The sequence below is a fragment of the Saccopteryx leptura genome, chromosome 1 (assembly GCF_036850995.1).
Source record: "Saccopteryx leptura isolate mSacLep1 chromosome 1, mSacLep1_pri_phased_curated, whole genome shotgun sequence".
Lineage (NCBI taxonomy): Eukaryota > Metazoa > Chordata > Mammalia > Chiroptera > Emballonuridae > Saccopteryx > Saccopteryx leptura.
Genome location: NC_089503.1, coordinates 293,980,807 through 293,998,177, shown reverse-complemented (window position 1 = coordinate 293,998,177; position 17,371 = coordinate 293,980,807). Strand labels below are relative to the sequence as shown.

Below are 17,371 nucleotides of genomic sequence, written 5' to 3'. Positions count from 1 at the left end.
ATCTCCCAACCACTGCCATAGGCAGTTTCCATGTCTACCTTTCCATCCATACCAACACCAGCATTCATTTTATTTTATCTCGCTTGACATACTTAGTTCACTGTGTTTAATAAATAGACGACAGAAAGTTCTACAAATAGGTGACCCAGTGTTATAATCACCTTTAAAATGAAATATGGAGTTTGTATATGACTCAAGCAAATAGTTCTAATAATAGAGAAATCAGAATTGGGGAAAATTGCTTTAAAATCTAACTCCCAGGTCCCTGGCCAGATAGCTTGGTTGGTTAGAGCATTGTGCTGAAGAGCAGAAATTGCCAGTTCAATTCCCAGTCAGGGCACATACAGGAATAGATCGATGTTCTTGTTTCTCCCTCTTTCCCTTCCTCTCTCACTAAAATAATAAATAAAATTTAAAAAAAAAAAATCTAACTCCCAGGGCAAATTGAAACAATCAGTCAGGAAACTCAAATAACTAGAATGTTTTTTAATGTATGTTATGCTTTTCAATTGATGATTGATGTTATGTGATGGGTTGTTCACATTAATTCTTTTAGGCACTGAGCCAGGTGCTGGGGACCACAGGTAAATCAAACACAGAATTGCCTTTATAAGTGGGGAAAACGTTGTTAGTGTCAAAGGGTAGCTTGGGGGACTTCACTTCTCTGCTCCTTCCAGCCTGCCAGCTACCTCAAGTGTTTGATATGAGCAGTTGTCGTTTCTCAAGCTTACGTGAAGCTGGTAAACCCGCTCCATGCTCTTTTCCTACACCATTTCTGCCCCTTGAAGGCCCTGGAGGAGACCGTCTGGAGCTTAAAATGAAACATGGAGTTTGTATATGACTCAAGCAAAGTGGGCACCAACAGTGCAGCATGAATGTAATGATTATGGAAACATCAGGTCCAGGGAGGCAGCCCTGGAAGATGAGTCGAGGTAAGCCAGCCAAAGAAGCGTGGTGACGGAAGGGGAAGCCGAGCCAGCTTCCTAGTCTCTGGCCCAAGGTGACCTGGCTTCGCTGAGTGCTCGCTCTGAGGAGGCGGTGAGAGGCACAGATTAATGAAGGGCCTCCTCCCCTGGTGTGCTAAGGAATTTGTCTTTTGTCTTTCAAATCCTTGCACATTTCATTTTGTTTTATTCTCCTCTAAAGTCCTAGCTCCCATCACAGTGGCTGGTTGGCTGGTAGCCAATATCAAATGTGTGTGCTGTATGGAGGCAGGTTTTGGGGAGCCACGAGAGGTAGAGATGTCACAGACCTCCCTGGCTGCAGGACTGAAGGTGGAGAAGAGACTAGAGCAGGTGTCCCCAAACTGTGGCCCATGGGCCGCATGCGGCCCCCTGAGGCCATTTATCTGGCCCCTCACTGCACTTCCGGAAGAAGCACCTCTTTCATTGGTGGTCAGTGAGAGGAGCACTGTAAGTGGTGGGCCTCCAATGGTCTGAGGGACAGTGAACTGGCCCCCTGTGTAAGAAGTTTGGGGACCCCTGGACTAGAGCCTAGTGCTATAATGGGTGGAGGTACCTGAGTATCAGGCTTTGTGATCCTGGGCAATGAACATACCAAGGGTCTGAATTTCCATCTGTACAATAATAATAACAGTATCCCTCCCACATAGGGCTCTTGTGCAGATAAAATGCAATGATATGAATGAAGTATTCAGCAGGATGCCTGGCTCATCTTAAGTGAGTCAAAAACTATTGGTATATGATAGGATGACTCAGGTAAGCATATAACTCTCAGCTACTTTTGCCTGGGTATTTAAAAAAAAAAAAAAGAAAAAGCCATCATTTTAGTTAAATGTGTGCTTTAAGTAGAGAAAAAGACAACTCCAATTAGAATTTTACTGTCAAAACAGTAATTTTAGCATAAGTTGACCAGCATGGTTTTAAAAGAATCTGTGAAACAATCATTCCAACTGAACAAAGAAAATGCGGATCTGGCTCACAGGAGGAGGGAACTTTTCTTGGCCTTTAAAAGGTCCTGGCTTAGTTATATTAGTTACTACAATAGACTGCAAACACCTAGATGGAGGTTGTTATTAAGATTCACTTTTTGCCTGACCTGTGGTGGCGCAGTGGATAAAGCGTCGACCTGGAAATGCTGAGGTTGCCGGTTCGAAACCTTGGGCTTGCCTGGTCAAGGCACATATGGGAGTTGATGCTTCCAGCTCCTCCCCCCTTCTCTCTCTCTCCCTCTCTCTCTCCTTTCTAAAATGAATAAAAAAAAATAAAAAAAAAGATTCACTTTTGCTTTGTACAGTGTCTGATTTTAAAAACCTTTCATTCAGCTTTTATTTGTTTTCTGTTTTTAGGCAAATAAACACCTGGTGTTTTCCAAGAGCATTTCGACTCTGGGTTACTCCAAAGAAAAGCAGGAAATAAGCTTTTCCACAAACCCAGATAAAAACAAAGGGCCTGCACCACTGCTACACATCTGGTGACCAGACAGGTTCACTAAATCTGAGCTGGGATGGGAGCTCCTTAAGACCAAGAAAACACTACAAAGCTGGATCTGGGCTGGATGCTTAACATATGTTAATTCACTGAAAGAAGAAAAGGCACTGGTTGAGAACAGTGACCCCACCTGCTGTGGCACAATGTGGTTTTGTTGTTTAAAAAAATCACTCTCAGGTAGTAGGGAACTTTCATTCATTACTACTGGCAGCATAGATGAGCACCAGCATTCTGGAAAAGCCATTTGGCACATAATGATGTACACTGGAACCTTATTCATAATATTTTAAATAAGAAATAAACTAAATGTCTAACAAAGAGGACTAGTTAGGCATTTAGTACAGTAGCTCTACTGGAAGGACTATTATATTACACCAGAGGTCGGGAACCTTTTTGGATGAGAGAGCCATGAACTACACATATTTTAAAATGTAATTCCATGAGAACCATACAACAACCCGTGTACGTTATGCATTATCCAATAAAAATTTGGTGTTGTCCCAGAGGACAGCTGTGATTGGCTCCAGCCACCCGCAACCATGAACATGAGCAGTTGGAAATGAATGGATTGTAATACATGAGAATGTTTTCTATTTTTAATGTTACTATTTTTTTTATTAAAGATTTGTCTGCGAGCCAGATGCAGCCATCAAAAGAGCCACATCTGGCTCACGAGCCATAGGTTCCCGACCCCTATATTAGTTTTTAAAGATAATGTTTCCTCCCTCCCTTCTTTCTTTCCTTCAATACTGAATTTCTACAATGTCCCAGGCACTGTTCCAGGCTTGTTGGATGCATCAAAGTTGGGGAGAAAAGCAAAGGTGCTATTCTGGTGGGGTTCACAGTCTGGGAGGAGGGATGTGGGAGCAGGAGACAGACTCTAGAGCAAGTTGGAAGGCTGTCAGTGCTATGTAAGACCAAAGAGTGAGGTGCAGTCAAGGTGAGGATGTGGTGAGTAGGCTTCTGTTTAAATCAGCAGTTCTCAACCTGTGGGTCGCGACCCCGGTGGGGTCGCCTAAAGCCATTGGAAAATACATAATGCATATCAGGTATTTACATTCCGAATCATAACTGTAGCAAGAGTACAGTTATGAAGTAGCCACCAAAATTATTTTTTGGTTTGGGGTCACCGCAACATGAGGAACTGTATTGCGGGGTCACAGCATTAGAAAGGTTGAGAACCACTGGTTTAAATGGATGATGTATGTTATGTCTCATTCATTGGCAAAAGCTGAGGAGAGGGTAGGAGCCAGGAAGTTATCTGGATGGAAAATACTAGTAGAGCACTCCCCCCACCATCCAAAAATAGAGCATTCCTATGAAACTTATTGTAAGCAATTACCATTAATTGATGAGAAAAGAAAATTTGAGCATTCATAGACCCCCCAAAATAACCTACCAAATAACACATAAAACCTATAATAACACTAACATAATAGTAAAAGCAGGACTGCATACAAAAATGGAGGTAAAGCGCAGATGCTCACAAATAGTTCAAAGCTGTGGCAACCTGATGCTGCGATGTTGAGTGAGTTCCCAGGTTAGGAGCTTGCTGGGGCTGCGACGCTGAGTGAGTTTCCAGGTTAGGAGCTTGCTGGGGCTGCGATGCTGAGTGAGTTCCCAGGTTAGGAGCTTGCTGGGGCTACTCTCAGATGCTCACTGGGCACACTGCCTCTATAACGCTCACTGCAAAACAAACACCAAACATTATTTGTATTTCTTTCAGATAGTGCAAACATGTAGTACTAAGGTAGGTTTTGGGTAAAAGCAAAGTGGCTTTAACATGAACTTTAGAAATACAGAGGATACTTGATACAGAAACACAGTTTGCAGGATAAGATTTTGGATGATGCTTTTGTTTTCTTCTTTCCTCTATGCCTTTTCTAATTTATCTTTAGTGAGCAAGTTTTAATGTTTAAAAAAAAGCCCACAAGCTTAGGAGAAAGGAAGCTTGGGCACCCGGCAGTCCCGCCCACCGCCCCGCCCCACCGCCCGTGCCCAGCAGGGGGCGCGCGCCCTCTACTCTAAGTCCCTCAACCCTGGTGTCCCCACAAGGCGTCGCGCTACATGGGCTGCGCGAAGAGCAAGAACGTGGCGATGGCCGCAGAGCCTGAGCCGAAGGCCAAAGGCGAGAGCGGCCCGGGTTTCCGTCCGTCAGGTATGATTGAGGGAAAGGCGCAGCACTAGGGCGCGCGACCGAAGCGGGCGTCCGGCGCCCTCCAGACGGCCGCGCCGTCCGCCTTGTGGGAGCAGCACCCTGGAGCCCTGGTCCTCGCTGCACTGGCGCCGTCGTCGCGGGCCCGACGGGCGCCAACCTGGAGAGTCCAGAAACGGGCGAGGCCAGCCCTGGGCCTCGGAGTTCCCCGGCGGCGGTGAAAGCGACCTGCTCGGTTTACTCCAAGAAACGGAGGCTGCCCGGCAGCTGTGGGAGGGGAGGAGGTGGCAGAGGGAACGTGCGGCCGCACCTGCCCGCCGACCGCTCGGAAACAAGCCCGGGGTTACTCGTCTCATTCGCCCACGCTCTGGTCAGGGCCACCCTTGTTGCAAACACCAAGCACTAAGAGAAATACTAGAGGGGAAGGGACCACACATCTGACGGCTCGCAGGGAATTCACCTTCACCTCTCAAAAAGCCTGGACTCTGATCCCAGGGCGACAGAACCCCAAATCCGAGGAGGTTAAGCGCCAAAGGGCATTTAGGCCTGTGGAACGGGAGAGTCTGACAGGGTGGGGCTTGGGGCCTGTGTATCCCGAGCCTGCACACCCCGTACTGCGGTATCAAGAATGCCCTGATGGCCCGGGCGCTGGGGATGGCTCTGTGGCCTCTGCCTCAGGCGCTAGAGCGGCTCTGGTCGCAACATGGCGACGCCCAGGATGGGCAGAGCATCGCCCCCTGGTGGGCAGAGCGTCGCCCCTGGTGGGCGTGCCAGGTGGATCCCGGTCGGGCGCATGCGGGAGTCTGTCTGACTGTCTCTCCCTGTTTCCAGCTTCAGAAAGATGAAAAAAAAAAAAGAAAGAAAAAGAAAAAAAGAATGCCCTGGGGGGTTGGCTCAGTGGTAGAGCGTCGGCCTGGCATGCAGGAGTCCCAGGTTCGATTCCCAGCCAGGGCACACAGGAGAAGCACCCATCTGCTTCTCCACCCCTCCCCCTCTCCTTCCTCTCTGTCTCTCTCTTCCCCTCCCGCAGCCAAGGCTCCATTGGAGCAAAGATGGCCCGGGCGCTGAGGAGGCTCTGTGGCCTCTGCCTCAGGCGCTAGAGTGGCTCTGCTCTCAACAGAGCGACGCCCTGGATGGGCAGAGCATCGCCCCCTGGTGGGCATGCCGGGTGGATCCCGGTCGGGCGCATGCGGGAGTCTGTCTGCTTCCCCATTTCCAGCTTCAGAAAAAAAAAAAATGCTATCAGACAGATCCCTCCCTCCCCTCTCGATTCTTAGGCACGTTTCCTGCACCACCATCCCACTGCACCCTTTCAGTTAATCACTGAAACGAAAAGGGTGCTTGTATTTCCTCCACTTTGCAGATGATGGTAATAATGGCTCACAGTGACTGGGCACTGTTTAAAGTACTTTATATGGATAACCTTTCATCCTATCAACAGCACTTTGAGAGGTGTTTCATAACCCCCATTTTATAGATGGAGAAACTGAGCCACAAAGAGGATATCAAATTTGTCCAAAGTCCCACAACTAGTGTTGTAAAGTAGCATTCTGCGGGTTTACATAGAGACACCAAGGCAGGATACAGAAGAATTTTTAGGAGGAGATTTATTAATAAGCCGGCTACATATGACTTACACGGGGAATAGCTAACCCAAATCGTGTGCAGCCCCGAATATAGCTCTGAGGCTGGTTATATACCTTTGACCACATACAGGTTGGGGAAAAAGGAGGGGGAACATGACACAATCATTAACAAGCTTATAACATTTGTCTACTCTAGAGGATCTATAAAAACATTAAAACTTTCAAGGTAACACAGTAGTGATGTCTATCTCCCCTCCCTTTGCCTAGAGGTACACGTTAATCTCAGGACTCCAGGAAGGGAGGGAGAGTTAAAATCAGTGTAGGGTATGTAAATATTGTCTCTTATTGAAAGGGAAAGGAAGTTCTTCAGATAACCTTTATTCTATAGTTAAACTAAATGAGCCAATCGTCCTTGCAAGCTAGAAAGCTTCTGCATTTTTCTCCCTCCATTCTCTAAAGAAAGGACGGGGCAAAAAGCCTGACTTTTCCTCCTAAAACATTAATATTAATTTTTGCAATTCTATATGGTACCTCACCACACTGGTAAGTGGCAGAGATGAGATCCAAGCTGAGGCAGTTGACTCCAAAGCCCAGATCATAACCATTATACTGTCCTCCTTACCGCCTCCTACCCCCCGTTTTTATAGGTGCCAAGAGTGAAACTCAGAAAAGTAACTTGCCCAATTGATGGAATTGTTAAATGCTATCGTACAACTAAGTTATAAGGCAGCATATGGTGAAGGGTTAAGTGGGGAGAGCAGCTCCTTTGGAGGAGTGAGGATTGGGCAGGGGCGTTAGGAGGAGAAGCAGACACCCCTGCAGGGGGGAGCAGCTGATGAAACCATCCTGGCGAGAGTGAGGGTTCATATTCTGCTGAAGTTGAGGGCTTGAGTTAGGGGAGAGAGACAACAGGAGAGAAGTTTGGATGGGGGCAGTTCCTGCTCTAGGTCAAGCAGCTAACTTGTGACCATCACCTAAGTTTCTTCTGGGCAACAGAAAACCACAGGCCCAAAATGGCGTCACTCATGCTACAAGGCAGTGATAGTATTGGTGAGCCAGTGATACTGTTGGCGGGTACATGGCACCAGGTGTTAGACTGGTGGAGGCAGGCAGGGCCTCAGTTCAGCAACCTGGGTCCTTGAGTTCTGGCTGAGAAGGAATTCAGAGCCAAGACTCAAATTATAAGAGAAAGTTTATTTAGAACGTCACAAAGTAGAAGAGAGCAGGAAAAAAAAATGAGCCCGGGAAACAATTTAAAGCAAAAGAAGGGCCCTTGGAGCTTAGGAATACTCTCCTGGGGGAAAGGGGTGGGGAGATGCATGGTGGTCTCCATAGAGTTGCACTGGGTTCTCCAACCTTGAAGGCATTTACAGTAGTGCTCTACTTACGACCTGTTGGGCAGATAAAATGTATTATGCTCACTTTGTTAAAGATGGAGGCCGTCGCCCAGGTGATATTAATGTGTTTTGAGAATCCTTGTAGCCTGGGGCTTGGTTTTGGGATTAAGCCTTTCCCACCCTTTTTGATGTGGGGCGGTACAATCCAATCATGCCTCAGAGAAGTGACTTTGTACTAGAGACTTCCCTATTTTGTGTATTGGATTAGAGATTGTGAAGCTACACTATAAAATAGGGGCAGAACGGGGGCTTGCCCGCTCTTGGTTCCTGAGATTGTCATTAGAGGAGAGAGCAGAGAAAGGCCACGTGGAGGAGGCCAGGAGAAGCAGCCAAGATGGTGGAGTGCTGAGTGAGATGCCAGTTTGTGTAGAGTTTGTATCTGGGATAAGGAAGGAGATGGGGAAAAGAGGTGAATAAGTCTGGTGAGCTAGAAACCTTTGATTCTAGGAAACTCGGATAAGTCAGTAGCTTTGTGAGCACTGAATGTGACTGGGTTTTGGAGCCCAGTGTGTATTTTTACTTGCCCGCCGGGTGCAAGCTAGAATTAAAGACTATGGCTGTTGGGCAGATAAAATGTATTATGCTCACTTTGTTAAAGATAACACGAGGAGGCTGTCGCCCAGGTGATATTAATGTGTGTTGGGGTGGGCTAAAGGCAGGCGGAATCCTTGTAGCCTGGGGCTTGGTTTTGGGATTAAGCCTTTCCTACCCTTTTTGATGTGGGGTGGTGCAATCCAATCATGCCTCAGAAGGTGACTTTGGGTTGGAGACTTCCCTACTTTGTATATTGGATTAGAGGTTGTGAAGCTACAGTATAAAGTGGGGGCAAAACGGGAGTTTGCGCTTTTTTGGTTCCTGAGGTTAGCATGAGAGAGCAGAGAGCAGAGCAGAGAGCAGAAGGAGGCCACGTGGAGTAGGCCAGGAGGCAGCCAAGATGGCGGAGTGCTGAGTGAGATGCCAGTTTGTGTAGAGTTTGTATCTGGGATAAGGAAGGAGATGGGGAACTGAGGAGAAGAAGGCTGGTGAGCTAGAAACCTTTGATTCTAGGAAACTCGGATAAGTCAGTGGCTTTGTGAGCACTGAGAGTGACTGGGTTTTGGAGCCCAGTGTGTATTTTTACTTGCCCGCCGGGTGCAAGGTAGGATTAAAGGCTATGGCCCACCAGTTTTTGGCTCCGCTGTTTCTTTACCGACTGTCCGAATCCAATGCGAACCTGCATGGGCCAGGCGGCTGCTGTGATGGTGGCTCTGGCCGTGACTTCTGGCTTTACAATGGCCCACCAGTTTGTGGCTCCATTGTTTCTTTACCGACTATCTGAATCCAATGTGAACCTGCATGGGCTGGGCTGCTGTGAAGATGGCCCTGGCTGCTGGCTTTACACGACCACAATTGGTTCCGACAGACCGATCGTAATACGATTTGGTCGTAAGTTGAGTAGGCTATATGTACAGTACTGTGAAATGATGTTATAAAAATCTTTAAGTCATATTTTATCATAATTTTCTTTCATTATTGTTATAGATATCATGATTTTCTTTGTTCATTTTATACCATTTGTATCATCTCTACACCATTTTGTTTCTTATTTTTACATTCGTCAGGTTTAAGTAAAACATTGCATTACCAGTTGTAAAGCCAGTAATCAGGGCCAGGGCCACTATCACAGCAGCCCAGCCCATGCAGGTTCGCATTGGATTCGGACAGTCGGTAAAGAAACAGCGGAGCCAAAAACTGGTGGGCCATAGTCTTTAATTCTAGCTTGCACCTGGCGGGCAAGTAAAAATACACACTGGGCTCCAAAACCCAGTCACATTCAGTGCTCACAAAGCCACTGACTTATCCGAGTTTCCTAGAATCAAAGGTTTCTAGCTCACCAGACTTATTCATCTCTGTTCCCCATCTCCTTCCTTATCCCAAATACAAACTCTACACAAACTGGCATCTCACTCAGCACTCCACCATCTTGGCTGCTTCTCCTGGCCTCCTCCACGTGGCCTTTCTCTGCTCTCCTCTGCTCTCTCTTCTAATGATAATCTCAGGAACCAAGAGCACAAACTCTCGTTCCGCCCCCATTTTATATTGTAGCTTCACAACCTCTAATCCAATATACAAAATAGGGAAGTCTCTAATACAAAGTCACTTCTCCGAGGCATGATTGGATTGTACTACCCCACATCAAAAAGGGTGGGAAAGGCTTAATCCCAAAACCAAGCCCCAGGCTACAATGATCCTGCCCCCAACACACATTAATATCACCTGCGCGACGGCATCTTTTACAAAGTGAGCATAATACATTTTATCCGCCCAACACCAGTACAACTGGTTTAGTATTTGCAAAGACAATTTCCTCTTGGTAGACATCTTGGGAGGGTTTGATGAAAAATATCCAAGACAAAACACAAATTGCTGTACCGAATCTGAGATAACAGTTGAAATGGTGCACCCGGAGATGGTAGTGCTGCCGGAAGCTGGTCCGCACTGTTGTATGCCCAGCTGGGCAAGGTTTGCACTGCCAGACGCGGAGCAGTCGTGGCTAGCGATTGTGGTCGTAAAGTGGAATGGTGTAAGTTGCATAGGTCATAAGTCGATCAATATTTGTATCTGGAAGTCTCAGGGGAGGATCCCAGTAGAATATTCATCAGCTCTACAGGTGTGTCTTTTCAGGGCCAGGGCTCTACTGATTGGATGGTGCCAGGGGTCATTACTCAGAAGTACCTGGGCCTGGGCCTGGGGCTGAAACACCACTGAGGCTTAGATGCATGTGATGTGGGTCAGAACCTCATTGTCCTGGGGGCTTGATGCCTAAGGGCTGTTCTCCGGGCCCCTTGCTCTTTCTCCCTTTAAGGGGTGGGGGGGGAGACCTAACCCTCATGACTATCAACATGTCAGGGGAGGCTCCAAATGGCTTGACCAGTGAACGGTCAAGGCGTCTAAACTGCATGACCAGCGATATGCTAGGGGAAGAAAGGTCACCCTAGGGGTGAGATCCTTGTTTTCCCAGTTTTTCTGTTGCTAGGCACCTGGGGCTTTCCGCCCTGGTGACCTTCTGTACCTGGCCTATCGACCTTCATCTGTTCCTGTCTCTCTAACTGCCTACCACAATACCAAACCTGATTTAATACCTGATATAATTGCAGTTTCAACCCTTCCCTGAAACAGAATCAACAAGTCTGGAATTTTCTAGCCAAGCACCAGTAAGTCAGTCTGTCACTTTTTGCCCTCTCCCCCAACCCCAACCAAGGGAAAGAGGCGATCTGCATGATAAAAAACTTTCTCATTCCTTTCCACCCAAAGAAAATTTGTCTTGGCCTAAAAACAATTCTCTTTTCATAATAACTCCCTTCCCTCGCCCCACTTCCTATAACATCTTCCTGATAAGACTTCTGCCTTTCCCTCTGGGAAGCCTTCTCCTAAAGTAACTCACTCTTTTAACTTCATAGTCCCACCCTTTTTCTGCCCATAAAAACCTGCCATTTTGTACCACTCCTTACTGACCTGTTAGTTGCTAGATGGAATGCAGCCTGATTCATGAATCACTTAATTAAAGCCAGTTAGATATTTACCCAGTTGAATTTTGTCTTTTAACACATCTCATCTTTCCCAACGGCATTTAAGGTGGTGTGTCCCAAGTTTGCCTTTCATTACCATCTTTGGGGGTTTTCCAGTATCCATATACCAGCATTTACTTACTATTTTTCTTTACATTCACCTTTTAAAATACTTTTAATTTTTTATTTTAAATGTGGTGGGGTTTTTTGGGGTTTTTTTGACAGTCAAAGAGAGGGAAGATAGGAACAGACAGGAAGGGAGAGAGATGAGAAGCATCAATTCTTCATTGCGGCACCTTAGTTGTTCATTGATTGCTTTCTCATATGTGTCTTGACCAGGGGGCTATAGCAGAGCGACTGACACCTTGCTCAAGGTAGCAACTTTGTTCTTAAGGCCAGTGTTGGGCAGATAAAATATTATATGCTCACTTTGTTAAAGATAATGCTGCCCACGTGGAAGCCTATCGCCCAGGTGATATTAATGTGTGTTGGGGGTGGGCTGTGGGCAGGCAGAATCCTTGTAGCCTGGGGCTTGGTTTTAGGACTAAGCCTTTGGCACCCTTTTTGATGTGGGGTGATGCAATCCCATTATGCCTAAAATAAGTGACTTTGGATTAGAGACTTCCCTGTTTTGTATATTATTGAATAGATTAAAGATTTTTATTTCTGCAGTATAAAGTGGGGCAGACCGGGAGCTTGCTTTCTCTCGGTTCCTGAGATTAGCATTAGAGTAGAGAGCAGAGAAAGGCCACGTGGAGGAGGCCGGAAGAAGCAGCCAAGATGGCAGAGTGTTGAAGAAGAAGCCAGATTGTGCAGAGTTTGTGCAGAGAGAAGGAGATGGGGAACAGAGGTGAATAAGGCTGGTGAACTAGAAACCTTTGATTCTAGGAAACTCAGATAAATCAGTAGCTTTGTGAGCACTGAATGAGTGGGTTTTGGAGCCCAGTGTGTTTTTACTTGCCCACCGGGTGCAAGCTAGGATTAAAGCTAATGGCCCACCAGTTCTTGGCTCCATTGTTTCATTACTATCTGTCTGAATCTAATGCAAACCTGCATGGGCCAGGCGGCTGTGATGGTGGCCGTGGATACTGACTTCATAGCCAGTGACCTTTGGGCTCAAGCCATTCGCTCAAGCTGGTGAACCTCTGCTCAAGCTGGATGAGTCTGTACTCAAGCTGGCGACCTCTGGATTTTGAACCTGAGTTCTCTGAGTCCCAGTCCAACGCTCTATATACACTGTGCCACCACCTGTTCATGTTGTAAAGTACCCATAACTTACTTTCGCGGGTTTATGTAGAGACACCAAATCCAGATGAATTTTGAGGGGTTTTGTTAAAAGGTAGAGATTTATTAATATGCCAGCCACATATGACTAACATGGGGCATATCTGACCCAAATTGTGCAGCCCCAAATGTATCTCAGAGGTTGGTTATATTCCCTTTGACCACATACAGGTTGGGGGGAGCATGACTGCATGACACAATCTTTTTTAAAAAATTATTTTTATTTATTTATTCATTTTTTAGAGGAGAGAGAGACAGAGAGAGAGAGAGAGAGAGAGAGAGAGAGAGAGAAGGGGGGAGGAGCAGGAAGCATCAACTCCCATATGTGCCTTGACCTGGCAAGCCCAGGGTTTTGAACTGGCAACCTCAGCATTTTAGGTCAATGCTTTATCCACTGCGCCACCACAGGTCAGGCTTTTTTTTTTTTTTTTTGTATTTCTCTGAAGTTGGAAATGGGGAAGCAGCCAGACAGACTCCCACATGCGCCCGACCGGGATCCACCCGGCATGCCCACAGGGGCGATGCTCTGTCCATCTGGGACGTCGCTCTGTTGCAACCAGGGCCATTCCAGCGCCCGAGGCAGAGGCCACAGAGCCATCCTCACCGCCCGGGCCAACTTTGCTCCAATGGAGCCTTGGCTGCGGGAGGGGAAGAGAGAGAGAGGAAGGAGAGAGGGAGGGGTGGAGAAGCAGATGGGCTCTCAGTCTCTTATATTTTATTTATTTTATTTTTATTTAATTTTTACAGGGACAGAGAGAGAGAGTCTGAGAGAGGGATAGACAGGCAGGAATGGAGAGAGATGAGAAGCATCAATCATCAGTTTTTCGTTGCGACACCTTAGTTGTTCATCGATTGCTTTCTCATATGTGCCTTGACCGCAGGCCTTCAGCAGACCAAGTAACCTCTTGCTTGAGCCAGCGACCTTGGGTCCAAGCTGGTGAGCTTTTTGCTCAAGCCAGATGAGCCCGCGCTCAAGCTGGCGACCTCGGAGTCTTGAACCTGGGTCCTCTGCATCCCAGTCCAACGCTCTATCCACTGTGCCACTGCCTGGTCAGGCAGGAATTGTCTCTTGAAGCCTTTTGGATTTCTATAAAAGAAGAATATGTGGCAATATCTAAAAACAGCTTTGAACATTTTACTACAATTTTCAATATCCTATTTATGTGAATTAGGATTTTCTACCCTCAAGACAATTAAGAGTAAAAAGAGGAATTCTTCAATGTATTGATGAGGAAATGAGAGTTTGCCTTTTTAATATATGCCCAAACATTGAAGAAATTGCTAGGACACATCAGGTTCATGTTTCTCACAGGAATGAAAAAACTTAACACATTTGTGCCAGGACCTGCTGAATTTATATAAAAAGATAACTTTTTTGTTGTTTTTTAATTTTTTAACCCCTTTTTCACAAATTCTAAAAAGCATGACACAAAAAATGTTTTGTGTCATGTAACATAAAAATATTTTTTAATGTCAGAATAAATTTAATTTTGTCATATTTATTTTGTTTAATTACCATAAAAGCACGCTTGGACTTTATATTTTTTTCTTTAATATTTGACTTAATTATTATAAGATATTTCTCAGAAATTTGTATATAGTGCGCCTACAATTATTTGTAGGATTTTAAATGAGCCCTAGCTTCAAAAAGTTTGAGAACCACTGATCTAGGCACTGTGCTGAGTACTTTACATGTATTAATTCATTTAATAATTGCAGCAACCAAATGAGGAAAATGAGGCACAGAGAGGTCAAGGGCAAATAATTAGTAAGTAGTGGCGCAAGTATTCTCACCCAAAAAGTTGATGCTCTTAACCACAGTGCTTACCATTTTACTGATTAGAATGATTAGTGTATGACCAGTAGCCACAGCCTCCATCACAGCCGCCTGGCCTGTGCAGGTTCACATTTGATTCGGACAGATGATAATGAAATAACGGAGCCAAGAACTGGTGGGCCATTAGCTTTAATCCTAGCTTGCACCTGGCGGGTGAGAAATACACACAGCGGGAAAACACTTCCCTTTCTACTCAGGGCTCCCAAAGCCACCGACTCATCCGAGTATTCATAGAATCAAAGGCCCCACCAGCCTTATTCACCTCTGTTTCCCATCTCCTCCTCTCTGCACAAACTCTGCACAAACTGGCTTCTTCAGCACTCTGCCATCTTGGCTGCCTCTCCTCTGCAATGCTGATGACAGGATCTGAGCGAGAGAGCCCCCATTCTGCCTCCTTTTATAGTGTAGAAATTAAAGCCTTTAAGCCAATATACAAATAAGGAAGTCTCTGATACAAAGCCACTCATCTGTGGCATAAATGAGATTCCTCATAAGAGTGCACCGCCCCACATCATGTGTTTTCCCCACATAACAGTCAAGGATGTGGGGAAAAGCTCAGTTTTGAGAGGATCTTAGTATCAAAAGGGTGGGAAAGGTTTAGTCTTAAAACTAAGCCTTATGCTATAAGGATCTTGCGAGTTTACAGCCTGTCTCCCACACCCAATGCAAACTATAAGTAAGCAAATATATATATCATATTTACAAACTTATTTGACTATCAATTAGCCATTTACAAGCTAAGAGAATCTGTACCCCTCCACCTCCTCATAAGACCTGAAAGTAAAGCATTGTGTTCCTGTGAAAACAGCAGTTGAGTTAAATGATTTGGATTGCCAGTGCCTGGAAACAATGGAAAAAGGAGCATATTCAGGACAGTTTAACCTTAAATTTAGGGATGAGTAGACTAAAAATGAGTGCTAGAAATTCTGAATGTAGCTAAAAATGCCCAGCTTAGATGGTGAATGCTGAATGCCGAGGGCTCACTGACCCTGCCTACAAAACAGAGTAGAATCCCTTTAGCACTTCACGTCCACAAGTTCAGTCGTGTCCCTGGAACAAAACTTTGAACTGGAAAAGCCTGATATAAAACAATCTAACTTCTAAGGTCTATCCCTATTTAAGGACCGTTGCTACAAAGGGCTCCGGCTATATTCAAGGGCTGCTTATTTAAATTATGGCTCCACAATGAACTTGACAGGGAATGGAAAGATAACTGGAGTCAAGAGAAGGGAATTCTAGTACCTGTTGTGCTATCAGCTATCTGTGTTATTTTAAAGAAGCTCCCTAACACTTTTGGGCCTTGGTTTCATTTTGCAAAATAAGGTGAATGAAATAACATTAAGTGCTTCTCAGCTCTAAAATTCTGTGGCTCTGTCACCCAGAAAAATTCAACATCAAGTCTCTGAATGCATACGAAATGTAATAATTCTAAATAAAAATACCTAGCATTTATAGGACTCCCCACTATCCAGGGTAATTTCACGTTGTTGTCTAAGACATGTTTTTTCTGGTCTTGGCTTCTGGAACACATACCTGAATAACTACTGAGATTTTAACTCATTAACTTAATTTTATATGAGCAAGTCAGCAACTCTTGGACAGCAAGAAAGAACTTGCTTTAAAGTAATAAATATTCTAAGATCCAAAATAATGTCTTCATTGCATTTGAGAAAGATTTGAGCAGAGGAATTTGCATAAATCCAGTACTTTCTGGAACCCGATCACTGAAAGGAATGATCCTTAAGCTCATGTCCCTCTTGTATATATAAGATCTCTAGTGCAGTGTTGTTTTTATTTTCTAACAACTACACAGGAGATGAGTATATTTGGGGGGATATCTTTTTAAATTATATTTTTAACATTAATGTACAGGTAAAAATGAACATTTTTGGTGTTTCGTGAATTTTAACACATTTATACACAGTTAGGATACAAACAGTTCCATTACTCTACTCCCTTATGCTATCTCTTTGTGATCACCACTCCTAACTTCCGGTAACCACTTATCTGTTCTCCATCAATACGGTTTTGTCTTTTCAGGGATGTAATATAAATGGAATCACACATTCCGTAACCTTTTTTTTTTTCTGTTCATTTTTAGAGGGGAGAGAGAGAGAAGGGGGAAGGAGCAGGAAGCATCAACTCCCATATGTGCCTTGACCAGGCAAGCCTGGGGTTTTTTTGTTTGTTTGTTTTGTTTTGTTTTTAGAGATACAGAGAGAGAGAGTCAGAGAGAGGGATAGACAGGGACAGACAGACAGGAACGGAGAGAGATGAGAAGCATCAATCATCAGTTTTTTGTTGCGACACTGTAAAGCCAGAAGCCAGGGCCAGGGCCACTATCACAGCAGCCCGGCCCATGCAGGTTCGCATTGGATTCGGACAGTCGGCAAAGAAACAGCGGAGCCAAAAACTGGTGGGCCATAGTCTTTAATTCTAGCTTGCACCCGGCGGGCAAGTAAAAATACACACTGGGCTCCAAAACCCAGTCACATTCAGTGCTCACAAAGCCACTGACTTATCCGAGTTTCCTAGAATCAAAGGTTTCTAGCTCACCAGCCTTATTCTCCTCAGTTCCCCATCTCCTTCCTTATCCCAGATACAAACTCTATACAAACTGGCATCTCACTCAGCACTCCGCCATCTTGGCTGCTTCTCCTGGCCTCCTCCACGTGGCCTTTCTCTGCTCTCCTCTGCTCTCTCTTCTAATGATAATCTCAGGAACCAAGAGCAAGTTCCCAAACTCTGTTCTGCCCCCATTTTATATTGTAGCTTCACAACCTCTAATCCAATATACAAAATAGGGAAGTCTCTAGTAGAGTCACTTCTCTGAGGCATGATTGGATTGTACCACCCCACATCAAAAAGGGTAGGAAAGGCTTAATCCCAAAACCAAGCCCCGGGCTACAAGGATTCTGCCTGCCTTTAGCCCACCCCAACACACATTAATATCACCTGGGCGACGGCCTCGTGGGCAGCGTAATCTTTAACAAAGTGAGCATAATACATTTTATCTGCCCAACAGACACCTTAGTTGTTCATTGATTGCTCTGTCATATGTGCCTTGACCGCGGGAATTCAGCAGACTGAGTAACCCCTTGCTCGAGCCAGCGA

General features: G+C 45.4%; 1 protein-coding gene across 1 annotated transcript in view; it reads left to right on the top strand.

Annotated features, from left to right (window-relative positions):
- Window positions 1-4,517: 4,517 nt before the first annotated feature.
- The window catches only part of LOC136388377 (thioredoxin reductase 1, cytoplasmic-like), a 66,134-nt gene continuing 53,280 nt past the window's right edge, over window positions 4,518-17,371 (top strand). Inside the window, exon 1 of the mRNA XM_066360264.1 lies at window positions 4,518-4,608. Coding sequence (XP_066216361.1) covers window positions 4,518-4,608 — 91 coding nt within the window. The remainder of the gene's footprint in view (window positions 4,609-17,371) is intronic.